The sequence below is a fragment of the Heterodontus francisci genome, chromosome 5 (genome assembly GCF_036365525.1).
Source record: "Heterodontus francisci isolate sHetFra1 chromosome 5, sHetFra1.hap1, whole genome shotgun sequence".
In the NCBI taxonomy this organism is placed as follows: Eukaryota; Metazoa; Chordata; class Chondrichthyes; order Heterodontiformes; family Heterodontidae; genus Heterodontus; species Heterodontus francisci.
In genome coordinates this window covers 183,761,601-183,775,732 of record NC_090375.1, presented here as the reverse complement: position 1 = coordinate 183,775,732, position 14,132 = coordinate 183,761,601, and the positions used below count along the sequence as shown (strand labels likewise).

At 42.4% G+C, this 14,132-nt stretch overlaps 1 protein-coding gene across 2 annotated transcripts in view; it reads right to left on the bottom strand.

The window, feature by feature from the left end:
* bmp6 (bone morphogenetic protein 6) overlaps positions 1 to 14,132 on the bottom strand; it is a 528,049-nt gene that overhangs the window by 475,058 nt on the left and 38,859 nt on the right. The window contains exon 2 of one of the 2 annotated variants that reach the window (XM_068032451.1): positions 6,410 to 6,466. The exons of the other annotated variant lie outside the window; for it this stretch is intronic. Within the exon in view, the coding sequence (XP_067888552.1) occupies positions 6,410 to 6,466 (57 nt within the window). The remainder of the gene's footprint in view (positions 1 to 6,409; positions 6,467 to 14,132) is intronic. 2 annotated transcript variants of the gene reach the window in all.

Sequence of the window (14,132 nt, the reverse complement as noted above, 5' to 3'; positions counted from 1 at the left end):
AAACTTCAGCATGTATGTTTACACAGGTGTTCGATAGGCAGTTCAAGGGGTGTTCCCTTGACTTTTTTGCTCGAGTTTATTAATCTGCTTCATGGTTGTGTGGTTTAATGATTTTTCAGCTCCACTGCTTCAATGGAGACTCTGCTGTGTTCGGGGCTTCCCGCGCTTTTTTTTGGAGGCCTCCTGTAATGGCGCCAAGCTCAATCAGCCCGAGGGGGGAATTGGGTTTTCCCAGTTTTTTTTCTCTCCCACAGAGGCTTTAAAAAAAAAAAAAATTTTTTTTAAGCACCTCAAAACTTTTATTTATAAAACAGGGATTCCTCGACCACTGGCACAATGACTCACCCGACCACAGGAATCTATTTGCAGCCTGTCATCTAGTGCTGTCTCTCATAGCTGGAGGTACGTTATTTCTTCTTTCCACTGCTTGGGCCAGTATTCCTTTCACTCTTTTCAGGTACTTGTTCCAAAGTTTATTCACTTGTTTATTGTTTTGCCTGTGGTCTTCAAGGTTATAGCTGGTCTTTTCACCACAGCTGCCACTACGTCATGTGTTCTTTGTGCTATCTTAAGCAACACAATGCGGTACGTGGATTCCAGTGTCTTGAAGATCGCTAACAGGTTTATTAATAGCTAAACTAGTATATAGAATACAAAGCAAACAATGTAGGGAACCTTTGTCTAGGACAGGGTTGTCCAACCTTTTCACGAGGGGGGCCACATTACAATTTTTATCTTATATGGGGGGGGACTGGGATGACAATTTTGGAAAGATAAAGGCATTAACAATTTATCTTACTATTAATCAAAACAACAAAGGGGCATTTTTATGAAGGAATTTTAAATGAGAAAACAAATTTATTGACTTATTTTCTGGTCACTATGTTTGACACTGATTTAGTGAGATACCTGGCATTTTTTTTTTACTTGCACAAGTGGTCAATGTTTGCCTGCAGACTTCTTGTAGTGATGCAGAGTATTCTGGATGGATGTCATTCTGTCAGGAGTGATCTTGATCACTCTCCCTCCCTGCCCCCCTCTCTCTGACAGTTGCAGAGTGGAAACACTCAGCAGATGGTTGGTCAATTTTTTTTTACATCTCAAGCCAGTTTCACAGCGGACAGATCCTGACATTGGCAACAGAAGTTTCTGAACATTGGACAGATTTGTGGCTTTCCGGTGGGCTTTTAAAAAAACCCCAAATCTGTCGAAGTTCAGAAGCTGCTGTTCCCAATGTCAGGATCCGTCCGCTATGAAACTGACTTGTGATAATTTTTTTTTTTTAAAAGCCAGTCTGACAATGCAGAATTTCTCATCTGCAGTCAAGGACCCCTGATGAGGAGGAGGAATGGCCCCAGTTACAGCTTACATCCGCGGGCTGGATGGAAAGCTTTGGCAGGCCGGATTCTGGCCCACGGGCCCTATGATGGACAACCCTGGTCTCGGGTGTCACAGTTAGAGTGGCTATGGCTTCTAGTCACATGACTACATCCAGGTACTTAGCTTATTCGCATATTGAGTTCTTAAAGGGACATCACTCAGGAAGTGAACATACAATACCTAGACAAATTCTAACGAGTCTTCAGTTCATTCAATTCCTCACATTTCGAATGGAGACTGTTCTGAGATTCTTAAAATTTCCAGCACAATCTGAAGTTCCTTTAATCTCCATTACATTCAGTTAAAACAAATAGCTCACTATTTAATATATGTCACTTCATTACCTGAACTCTAGTTGAATAAAAGGCAGGCTCTTTTATTTTCACTCATTAAAGGAATTGCATTACAATATTATCACTGACCATTAGGTGCACCTAAGATAATCATCAGTACGTTTGCTTTCAGCCAGAAAGCCACCAATAAGGAGTGTATTAGGAATTTTAAAGTGTGCATACACATTATGGGCTAAATTTTATGGGCCCCCTTGGGACAGGATCGGAGGCAGGGGGCCCATAAAATTGCACGAGAAAGCAGGGGGCACACCACGCCCCACCTTCCCGATGCCTTCCAATTTAACCTAGGGTGGGGAAGGCCAATTGAGGCACGTAACTGGCCAATTAATGGCCACTTAAGGGCCTCTTCCCCCCTCAATTTAATGGAAGACAGAGGGGGCCCCTGCCACACAGAGACACCACCAGGTAAAACCTGATGGCCTCCTAGTGGGGTCGGCAGGGGGTCTCTTCTTTGGAGGCAATAGAAGGCCACTGGAGTGGCCCCCTTCCAGCAGTGATGGCCGCCCCCTTGGGAAGACTCCCTCCACCCACCATCGCCAGGGCCTACCTGAATGGCCTCAGCAATCTTGAGCCCACTCACCTCACCTTGATGCTGCAGGGCCTCCTGCAGTAGTGGTCACTGCTCCCAGTGGCGCTGCTGATACTGCAGAGCTGCTGGCCTTCTGATTGGCTGGCAGCTCTGGAGGCAGGAACTTGCCCTCGACAGCAAGCAGTTAATTGGCTGCCTGTTCTGGCATTGCAACTGGGATTCAACTGAGAGCCAAGGTGGGTTCTCCCCCAACCTTCTGGCCTGCCGCTGGGACACCCGTCACCAGAATAAAATCCAGCCCTGTAATTGCAGTACAGGTGCAAATTGGTTTTGTAAAATGCATAGAACCTGCATCAGGAGTCAGAACCCAATCAAGTAGTATCACTCTCACTTCAGAGTCAGTTTGAGACTTGATGCCCTACTTACACCCAACACATTTGTCAGCTGTGGCTCCGTTGATAGCACCCTTAACTCCAAGACAGAAGATTGCAGGTTCAGGTCCTGCTCCAGAGCCTTGAGCAGAAAACCAAGGCTGACACTCCAGCGCAGTAACAAAGGAGTGCTGCACTGTCAGAGGGGTCATCTTTCAAGTGAGATGTTAAACCAAGGCTCCACCTTCCCTTACTGGTGAACAGTAAAGATCCCATGGCAACAGTGGAGTTCTCCCCAGTGTCCTGACCAATATTTAACCCTCAACTAACATTACTAAAAAAAATTATTTGGTTATTATCTCATTGCTGTTCATGGGACCTTGCTATGCGCTAATTGGCTGCCGTGTTCCCTAAATTATAACAGTGACTACACTTCAAAAGTATTTGATTGACTGTAAATTGCTTTGGATCATCCTGAGGCAATGAAAGTCTGTCTGTCTTGCACAGCTAAAATTGCTTTGCATCAGTAACTGCCAAGTCTGTCATGCGAATGCATGGTGAAAGATAATCCATGAAACAATTAAAACTCTGACTTTGTCAAAGTAGATCCACCATCTTTTACTGCCAAACTCTCGAGCCCTGTATGGTAAACATTTATCAGAATCCGACGCAAGGTTATCAGCCTGAAATGTTCACTGTGTTTCTCTCTCCACAGATGCTGCCTGACCTGCTGGGTATCTCCAGCATTTTGTTTTTACATCAGATTTTCAGCTGCAGTATTTTGCTTTTGTTTCCTTCTGTTCAAAGTGCTCAAGATTCACGTCAGAGTGCTGGGTGTAAAATCTAAATATGAAATTAAATTATATTGTCACTTGGTAAGAGGAAAGTGGGGAGGAACATTTGAAAGGCAGGCATTTTAAATGCCTTTCAGCTTACTAATGTGACCCAAAGACAGTAGCAGAAGAACAGAACATGGGTGCACTCTAGTGCACTAAAAGGAAATTGTGCCGTGCTCTCACAAAGAGGCTCTAAGTGAAGGTCAGCTAACTACTTCACAAGGAAAAAAGGAAACGACGGGCACTTGTATAAATAGCCAGCTTAAGAGCAGCACTGGTGGGAGAATGAGGGAATTACACGGAACAGCACAGATCCAAAGGATGAGGAAGAGAAACATAATACTTCATTGTGTGTGAGTGACAGCCATGGCTCAGTCAGTTGCACTCTGAAATGAGAAGGTTGAGAGTTCAAGTCCCACTCCAGGGCTTGAGCACAAAAATCAACGCTGACACTCCAGTGTAGTACTGAGGGAGTGCTGCACTGTCGCAAGTGCGGTCTTTCGGATGAGATGTAAACGGAGGCCTTATCTGCCCGCTTGGGTGAAAGTAAAAGATCCTATGGTATTATTTGGGAGAAAAGCAGGGGCGTTAGCCCCGGTCTCCGGGCCAATATTTATCACCTAATCAACATCACAAAAACAGATTATCTGGTCATTATCACATTGCTGTTTGTGGGAGCTTGCTGTGCGCAAATTGGCTGCTGCGTTTCCTACATTACAACAGTGACTACACTTCAAAAGCACTTCATTGGCTGTAAAGCGCTTTGAGATGTCCAGTGATCTTGAAAGGTGCTACATAAATGCAAGTTTTGCTTTTTAATATATGGCTGTTCAGATACGATGTTTTCAATCTCTCAAGCACAAATAAAAGTATACTGAACACCACAGAATTTCTCCTTTGACTGCCTGCTGCCATGCCAGTCGGGGTTTTCTGTGCACATACAGCACAAGCACAGAATTATTCTTGTGAAAATTCATTCTCTTTCCTGCTCCAATAGCACAGGACTTCTATAAGCACTAACGCTCGCCACCTCCGCAATGGTCTCCCATGAAGCAATAGATCCTTGCTGGGGTTCCATGGGTGCTGGCAGCCTTCCAGTGGTTATTCTTTCTGTGAGCCTTGCCAGCTGGTGTTAGCAGGCTATTTGACCAGGGAGGGCATCACACCAAGTCCAATGTGGTCCTCACACAACATGTACATTCCAGCAGGGGTCACTAGATAGCAATGCTGGTTGGTTTTGCCCTCTCAAGCTCAGAGCTCAATTCAGTTCTAGTGTCTCAAATCATTGGGATCAGCTGATTAAGTACACATCACATAGAATATGGACAGGAAAGAGAAGATGCTGGCACAATTGTAATGCCACTGAACTAGTAATCCAGAAGCCCAGGCTAACAGCCTGAGAACACAGGTTCAAATCCCACCACGGCAGCTGGTGGAATTTAAAGTCAATTAATTAATAAAAATCTGCAATTGAAAACTCGTCTCAGCTTCATGGCACTATTACTATCAATTGTCATAAAAAACCATCTGATTCACTAATGTCCTTTAGGGAAGAAAATCTGCGGTCCGTACGTGGTCTGGCCTACATGTGACGCCTCACCCACAGCAGTGTGACTGCCCTCTGAAATGGCCTAGTAAGCCATTCCGTTGTTAGGGATGGGTAATAAATGCTGGATTTGCCAGCGACGCCCACATCCCATGAATGAATTTTTTTAAAATATGAAGCACACTATCTAAATCTGCACAGGCAGCACAAAACTAAGATCTAATTTAACTATAAGCCATTTTACCACTAGATTGCAAAAGTAGTACAGTAAAACACTAGAGAGTACTACAGCATAAATCTCACACCACTGTCACTAAGACTGCTAAACTCAGTCATCACAGCAGGTGTTAAAATACTGACAAACTACTGAAAATAGCTTTAAACTGTACAATATGGTAATACATTCAACATCAGCCTAGATGCCTGGCAACTGAGTAAATCAATTCAACTTCTTAATGGACAGTGATTATGTTATGCAATTCTGCCTATTTTTCAATGACGCCACAAACTAAGTTTAAAACAAAAATTGAAGGAATGAAGGTCTAGTATAAGCAACACACATGGGCTGATTCCACAATGGAATCACTTCTGACTCAGCTGGGATGCATTTGAAGCCCAAAGTGCTTCCTCTTTGGGCTTCCTACTTTTACAACCTGGTTTAAACTTAGCAAAAGTGTTTGTTAAGGATAAGACTAGTATTACATTGGGCTTTTAGCACCAGCTCACTAAAATGGTTTTGCATGGATATGCAACTTTGAAGTGACTTTATGATAATCATTAAAACCAATAGCCCCCAGCTGTTGGAAGTGTATTCATGAGGCTTCAGAAATGGAGGTCACATCCTTAGTAGGTTATTGGCTGGTAAATAGTAGGACAAAAAGCATACGGAGCGTGTCGCTATCTGGATAGAATTTTACTTTCATTACGTGCTCCTCTCAAAACCCCGTAAATAAGGCAGAGCTCAAATTAAAAGTTTTCTGGGGGTGCGGGTACATCTGAAACAGACTGCCACGTTACATTTCCGTCCTAAACCTAAGATGAACTTACCTAGGACCAAAGCAGGATTGGGGGAGGGGGAAGAGAAAGGAGGAAAGGAGATGTAACCATTTTCACAACCTTCGTGCCAACAGAATTCTAAAACATTAGTTTAATTTGAGACAGAGTGTAAGCATAAGGAATATTGAATACATCTTTACAAAAACAGTGTGTTGCACAGTTTGAACCTTCAGCATTTGAAAATGCAGTTCAAGTTAAAAATGGAGTTTTTCCTCTCAATCCTCAGATCACAGTCTTCTGGCTCCCAGTGTAGCTCAGTAGCCAGAAGACGCTTCCTGGGTTGTTCAAAAATTACTGGGGGTGGGGATGCAGTTTAAGAAACAAATTATTTTCCTTACCTTTAGGAGCTGTGGCCTGCCCCGGGATCTCCAGCAAAAACTTTGGCCGGCAGTGATCTGTGAGCAGGCCATGAAGAAAAGATTCATGAGAATGGTTCCAGGGATGAGGAACTTCAGTTATGGAGTTAGATTCAGTTAGATTGGAGAAGTTAGGACTGTTTTCCTTGGCTGAGAGGTGATTTGATAGAGATATTCAAAATCATGAGGGGTCTGGACACAGTAGATAGAGAGAAACTGTTCCCACTCATGAAAGGATAGAGAACGAGGGGGCACAGATTTAAAATATTTGGTAAAAGAAGCAAAAGTGACATGAGGAAAAACATTTTCACGCAGCGAGTGGTTAAGGTCTAGAATGCACTGTCTGAGAGTGTGGTGGAGGCGGGTTCGATTGAAGCATTCAAAAGGGAATTAGACTGTTATATGAAAAAGAAGAATGTGCAGAGTTATGAGGAAAAGGTGGGGGAATGGAACTGAGGGAATTGCTCCATCAGAGAGCCAATGTGGACACAATGGGCCGAATGGCCTTCTGCACTGTAACAATTCTGTGATAATGCTAGATATCCATGAGTGCCCTGTGAACATAGTCAAAGGGCAATGAGGCAGGAGGCTGGAATGTCCTCTCATTCTAATAATAGGTACAAGTCAAGATATATTTCATGGGGAAGATCAGCAGGGTGCAATGGAAACAAAGAGCTGACAGAACAGGTACAAAAATCAACCAAAAAGGCAAATGGAATGTTGCTTTTTATCTTGGTGGGGCTGGAATACAAAGGGGAGGCAGCTATACTTAAGATGAAGACAGCCTTTATTCAGACTTGCCTTGCATTCCCTCGAATATAGAAGATTGACCTGATCAGGGTGTTTAAAATGTTAAAAGAATTATCTCGGCTAAACACATAGAAACTAATTCCTCTGGTGGTGGGGGGCAGGAAATCAAGAACAGTCGTAAAGTTAGAGCTAGGCCATTCAGAAGACAAATCAGGAAGCACCTTTTCCCAGACAAACGATCATTGAAATCTGGATCTCGCTGCACCCACAATGTTGTGGGTACTGGGACAATTGGAGCTTTCAAGACAGAGAGATAGATTTTTGTTACATGGGGTATCAAGGGATATGTAGTAAAGGCAGGTTAGCCATAACCTAACTGAATGGCGAGGCAGACTTGAAGGGCTGAACGGCCTACTCCTGTTCCTAACGTTCCCAAGACATCTCTCAACAGTTCAGTTTGGAATAAACTATTGCCCTTCAGTCTCCAAACACACTGCCCCATATTGCTCTTCTACCTGTGAAGCATCAAGAAGCCTGAGCAAACACTGGAGTTAACTTTGGTAAAACAAGCTTTAAAGTTCCATTGAAATAATTCAACATTTCCATTACAACAAAGGCAGAGGCAAGAACTTTGCCAAAACTGACAACAATCTCCTCTCCATTCCCACTCCCCAAAGTAGAGAAAATACATACATGAAAAGAGATAGAGTTAAATTACTGTTTTAGAGTTTAAATTGGCAGTACTGCACATAAAAATATAACCTGTATTCTAACATGCATTAATCTGTGTGCATTTTCTCATAAAACAAAGGGTATTGAGTAAAGCACAGTGAAAAATCATGTTTTAAGTTCTATTCATGACAAGATTATAAAGGGGCTAAAGTCCCTTCAATGACCGTCTCTGTGGCACAACTGGTTAGCACATTCAGCTATTAGCCAAATGGTTGGTGGCTTGAGCCCGAGGGATGCTGCAATTTTCCAGCATAGATTTGATGGGACAAATGGCCTTGTTCTGTGCTCTAATGACTCTGTAGCGCAGCATGTCTGCCTAGTTAAATGCTAAGCTATGTGAACCTGGAAAGTCCCAGATTTGATCCAAGGTCTGCACACATTTAGCTGACCATGAAGGTGAGGTGGTAAGGGCACTGAAATTGGTCTTTGTGTCCTCGGTTCTTTTTAGGGGGCAGGAAGGGTGAATACAGCCAGCATTCCTGTTCACTACCCAGCAATTGATGTATGAAGTGTGCACATACACACCCTTCACAAAGACAGCTTTAGGCTCAGCTGTTGATTTTTTTTTTGCTTGAATAGCTTGTCAAACACACCCAAGATCAGCACACAAGGTACTGGAGGGTGACCAGTCATCGAAGGAGTAAATATTTTGAAGAGTAGTGGAGGAGGAAAAACTGGTGTCATGTGGAACTATTGGTAAAGACATGGACAATTATCGAAAACCCACATCCTATCTTAAATAAATGATCAAGATGAGAGAGAATAACTTTTAAAAGAGATGGAAGGCAAGGATTAGTTTTAATCTGGAACCCACAGTAGGTTAACAATGCATGTCAACTGAAGTTTAGATAAAAGCCACCAAATTTTCCACAATAACTATCTTATAGTTAAAGGATCTGTGTTTAAGTTCCATACTGAAGAAACCTAGAGATATTAAAAGAGACATATTTGTTTGGGGGAGGTGGAAAAAGTGCCTGATTGCTAGCTTGTTGACTCTAGATAACAGCTTTGACTTCAAAAATGGTAGAGCAGCAAGACATTGCTTCTAGACTCACATTTACACCCCTGTATGAAGGAGACTCGGGGCTGAAAATCCATGATCGTGTCCCACCACCATAACAATGGGGGAGGAGAGATTTCATTTGGGCTGGGAACTTTACACACCTGTAGTACCAGAATTCCCAGGATCAGTAAATGTAAACAGGCTCGAGGGGCTAAATGGCCTACTCCTGTTCCCATCTTCCTTGTGGCATTGGTCAGCTGCTGAGGACCAATTCTTACGAGTCCAAACAAAGATGAAAGATTCTGAGGAAAAAAACAGGCCCTTTTACAGGAAGTCCACCTTCCTTACAGAAGCAGATTGCTTTGCTACTGTAAGGATTCTGCACTTGCAGGATCTGGTGACTCCTAGCTCTGCCCTCATGAAAGCACTACACAGCTGTTTAATGCAGCAGCACAACACACTTGGAGGCAAGAGGCACCAATTGCACTGGGCGGCCATCACCTCTCCAGCCCTGCCTCCTACCACAACATCAAGCTGAAAGGGGACAGATCCAGGAACCAAACACCCCACAAAATTCCAGTGTAATCAAACAGTCTTGCCCCGATTACACCATAAATCCAAAAAGATAATTAATTTTCATCACCCTAGTATCCAGCATCAGCCAGCTTCTTCAGAAAAAGTGAGAAATATAAACTGATGTTACCTCTTGCATGTTCCCGTATTTAACGGTTGGTTTTATAATGTGCAGAACTGAACAGAATCTAATGGATTAGCAGAACAGGCTCAAGGGGCTGAATGGCCTCCTCCTCTTTGTGGGAACAAATTTACTTTTACCAATAAATTGAAAACAATGCCTTCAAGATACCAGTATTGCAGTTTGCTGCAGTGACAATGACATTTTAAAGAAAATTGGTCTTTGCACATATTCTTGACAGTTTTTGTTCCAGTTCTTATGACTGCATGGCCAGGCACAATAATATTTATTATGGAAGTTTTCAGACTCAAACAGTAGGATGGCTGTCTGCATTTATGCATTTCTGACATCATCTCACTCCCCCAAAAGCACCCCAAGAAAAGTTTACAACTCTGACTGATAATACATTGTGACCGATAATACATTCAGTGAAGTTAAGTAGCCTCAGTAAATTTACTAACGCTCACTTCACAAATGTGCCAACACTTCAAGGTTTACCTAGAGAAGTTATGCTAATTATTCACACTAAAAAAAAACATTTATATAAGTGTTGAAAAGGACACAACGCACTTCACAGAAAACAGATGCTGAACTAGGAAAGGAGAAATCAGGTGAGGTGGGGCCAAAACCTTTGTTAAAGAGGTGGATTTTGAGGAGGTTTTTAAAGAGAGAGAGAGAGAGAGACGAACGTTTAGGTAAGGAATTTCAAAGAATAAGATTTTTGTGACTAAAGACTTTGGTGCCAAATGTTGGGTCAAAGGGGTGGGGGAATGAGCACGGGAAAAGGCGAGGGCGGAGGGGAAGGAATTTGCATTTATATAATATCTTCCAAAACCTCAGCACGTCTCAATGAAATACTTTTATAATGTGGCAGCCAATTTGTGCACAGGAAGGCCCCTGCAAACAGCCATGAAATAAACGACCAGATCATCCATTTTAGATGCTGATTGAGGGATCGATGTTGGTTGGGACAGCAGACAAAACTCCCCGGCTCTTTGAACGCCTTGGGATCTTTTCACTTGAGAGGGTCAACGCAAGACTGGGCACCTCTGACCGTGCAGCACTTCCTCAGCACAACCGAAGTGCTAGCCTAGGTTATGTACTCAACTCTACGGCGCCGGATTTGAATAACCGTGAGCAAAGCTGACAGGATACTGGTCAAAAGAACTGAGCATATGGATGATAGAGGCAGGTAGGGAGAAATGTCGTGCCTGAGGCTGCAGAGTAGATTGGGTCAAGCCACAGATGGAATCGAAGACAAGGCCAAGAACTTTAAACTTGGCTTACTGACCATCCAGGGAACCAATTCAGGTCAGTGAGGACTTGCTGATGGGCAAGTGGAATGCCGCACAGGAGGGGATACATGAGGTAGAGTTATGGACAAATTGGAGTTTTCAGAGGATGGCTGGCCAACCATAAATGCATCGGAGTACTTGAGTATTGAAGCTGTGAAGGCATTCAAGGGTTTCACCAACTAAAGGACTTGGGTAACGGCAGAGGTAGATACTGCTGCAGCACTGTCTGCAAGAGGTCTTTGTGATAAACAGGGTATTTGAAGCTCAGCTTGGGGTCACAAGAAACGTGGTTCAGCTCAAGAGACTGCCAGGAAGATGTAGACTTATACATTTTGAAGCTTTTTCCCCATTTTAATTTCATCACTCAAATATTTTAGGACAACAGTTATACTGCGAAGTCATATTCATGGGAAAAGAAACTTAGTGATCCAGTTGCTTCAGAGGAATCTAGTGTAAAAATCCCAATGCAAGTCACCCAAATATAAAATTAGACTGGAAAGCCCCATCCGTGTAGTAGCAATAGAAAATAATCAGGGAGAGTACCAGAAACTGACTAGCATACTTTGTATCAATAGGATGGGTATTTAAATTACATCATTTTGGAATTCAAGAACTGCACTTCAATAACCACGCCCCAGGGTAGTTACCTCTCTTCACCAGTCTTACAGGCTGCTTACGCTCAATAGGATCTTGAATGTGCATCAGTAGTTGAATACCACTTCAGATTCTGCTTCTTCACTGTCCCCCAATTTTTTTTTTTAAACTCTTGCTGAGAAAGGAATGTACTTAGCCACTAATATTGCGGCAGGTATAACATTTAAGTAGGTTTTTACGTACCATTTTAAAGTCACCACTCTTGACAACTCTTCCATAATGAGAAGCAACTTGCATGTAAATATGACTTAAGGAGGCTAAATTTGGAGGAAAAAATGCAGGCTTAAAAAATTAACAGGTAGACATTTAACTGAAATAGAAAGTACACCAGAGAGGGAGGGATCGCAAAAGAAAAACAAATTTCAAAAATCAGATAGCAAACAGAGAATTGTGTTAAAAGGAACGAGAGTCTCAGTCTTTATCACTTAGACCAGGAATCCCGCCGGGCTTAAAAGATTTAAGACACTTAAGTAATGTTGAATCACTGGCCTCTCCTCAAGGCCTGTGCGCTTCCAGATTTTGCTTGGGTAGAATGGAAACTGCCAGCTAATCGGAATAGCAAGGTACATCTGTGGTTCTGCCAAACAATTTTAAAGCATCATTTTACTTGACTTGTATATTGCTTCACCAACTAGTTCCGAAGTTGCTGAATTCTGCGCAAATCAGGAAAGATCAGAAAGCAGAATGAATCTTTTTCTGCAAGTCTGTTGCTTGGGCATCCCAACAAATCAAACTGCTGGCGCTCCTGTTCCCCCCGCCCCCCCTGCTTTTGACTGTGGGCTTCTAACTACAATTCCTTCCAAAATAATTTTTTTTAATATACAAAAGGCAGTGAAGTTTTGAATGTTATTAATGTTTAGTTACGTCAGCAAGAACAGTAGTAGCTGTAACTGATAAACTACCTAACATTCATAGCAGCACATTGTGCCAGCAGGACTGATTTACACTGCTACAAAAGGGACAGAAAAAGCAATACTTCACAGGACCCCTGGCTCTGGGGCCCAGCATTGTAAATAAAAAGATGCAGGTGCAGAAAAGGAACCATTATTGTATCAGTAGAATAAAAACTTAAACTGACTTTCATTGTGTATTCAAACCCTTGTGTTGACTTGAAGCCAGAAGACCAGATTACATTTTTTACACAAATCTATCTGGTCAATTGAACTTGAACACAGGGAGTTCCCCCCACAATACATATCTGTTTATTTTGCCACTTTTAAATAATGATCTCACTCACTGAAAAAATAAATTTATTTTCAATAACAGCAGCTGTTATTGATTCCTGTAAAGCCCTCTGTAGAAAAAAAAAATCTGAAAAAGTCAGAGATCTCCACAGCCAAAACTTTAATGCTTGGCAGGTTTCAGTCACCTTCCCATTAGGTCACATTTTGTGCTGGCAAGTTTGACACGTTCACTCAGGAATCACTGACATTTATCTGGTGAATTTTCTTATTTTCAGTTTCTCTGTTTCATCATTTCACACCATAGTACTGAATGGAAAAGGAATAGTTTCTAAAAATACAACAAAGACATGCCAAATTTAGATATGATATTTTGAATCTTCTTTTTCAGCACTTTGCAATTAGGGAAATACTGAAATAATTACACTGGATCTTTATGGCCGGACGCATCAATATACCCCATCTTTAAATCTGTTACCTACTTTAATTAGCATTCAAGTTACGGTGTACAATGATTTTTCTACCTTCTGTCAGGGGACTTCACCTGCCTTCAACAGCCATAACCAGTGTGTGAAACAGGACTTCCCACTTTGACAAATTGGACTTTTTTTAAATTGATGGATATATTACCACTTATTTGTTGCTACATTAATGGGCCCAGACACTGGAACCACTACTAATTGAAAACAGACGTACGCAGTCAATACTGACATTGCCTTGGCCACTCGCCAATTTGCTAGTTAACACTGGTGGGAAGAGATTTTCATTTACCCAACAGAAGTGTTGCACCACGGGTTCAATACATTAATTGAAGGCTTAAGTGAGGATTCACACTGCCTCCTGTGGGAATGAACCACACAGGCTCGGCACCGCTGGCTAACCTAACCTGGGGTAGCTGCAAAACTGAACTGCCTCCCAGAATTAGCAATGATTTAAAAAAAAAGTCATGACTCCATCTCCTGAATGTTACCCCTGCAGGGAAGTGTACATACATGGGTGGTGGCTGCGAACAGAATTAAGCAGAGCTAACTAGCATGGTTGTGTAGTTTGATGACATTTGGAGGTTGAGACTAGGATCCCTGCTGAAAAATGTGCATGTGGATATCAGGCAATAACATGATAGGATTCAGCCATGATGCTGGTTGAGTTGAAAAGCCTAATGCAGTCTAACTTCACATGAAGAACAGCCACCTGAGCAAGGTACCAACCAGCCACTGTCATCTGCAGAATTCACACCACCTTTTGAAGAAGAGGAATAATAAAGACTGGGGTGGGGGCAGGAAATGACTATTTCTACATAGCTGAAGGCAATCCACAAACGAGGAGTATGACAATCTTCTGAGTTTAACGTATAAAAAGGTAAAGCTTCATCCAACAGCAACAATCCATTTTCCAG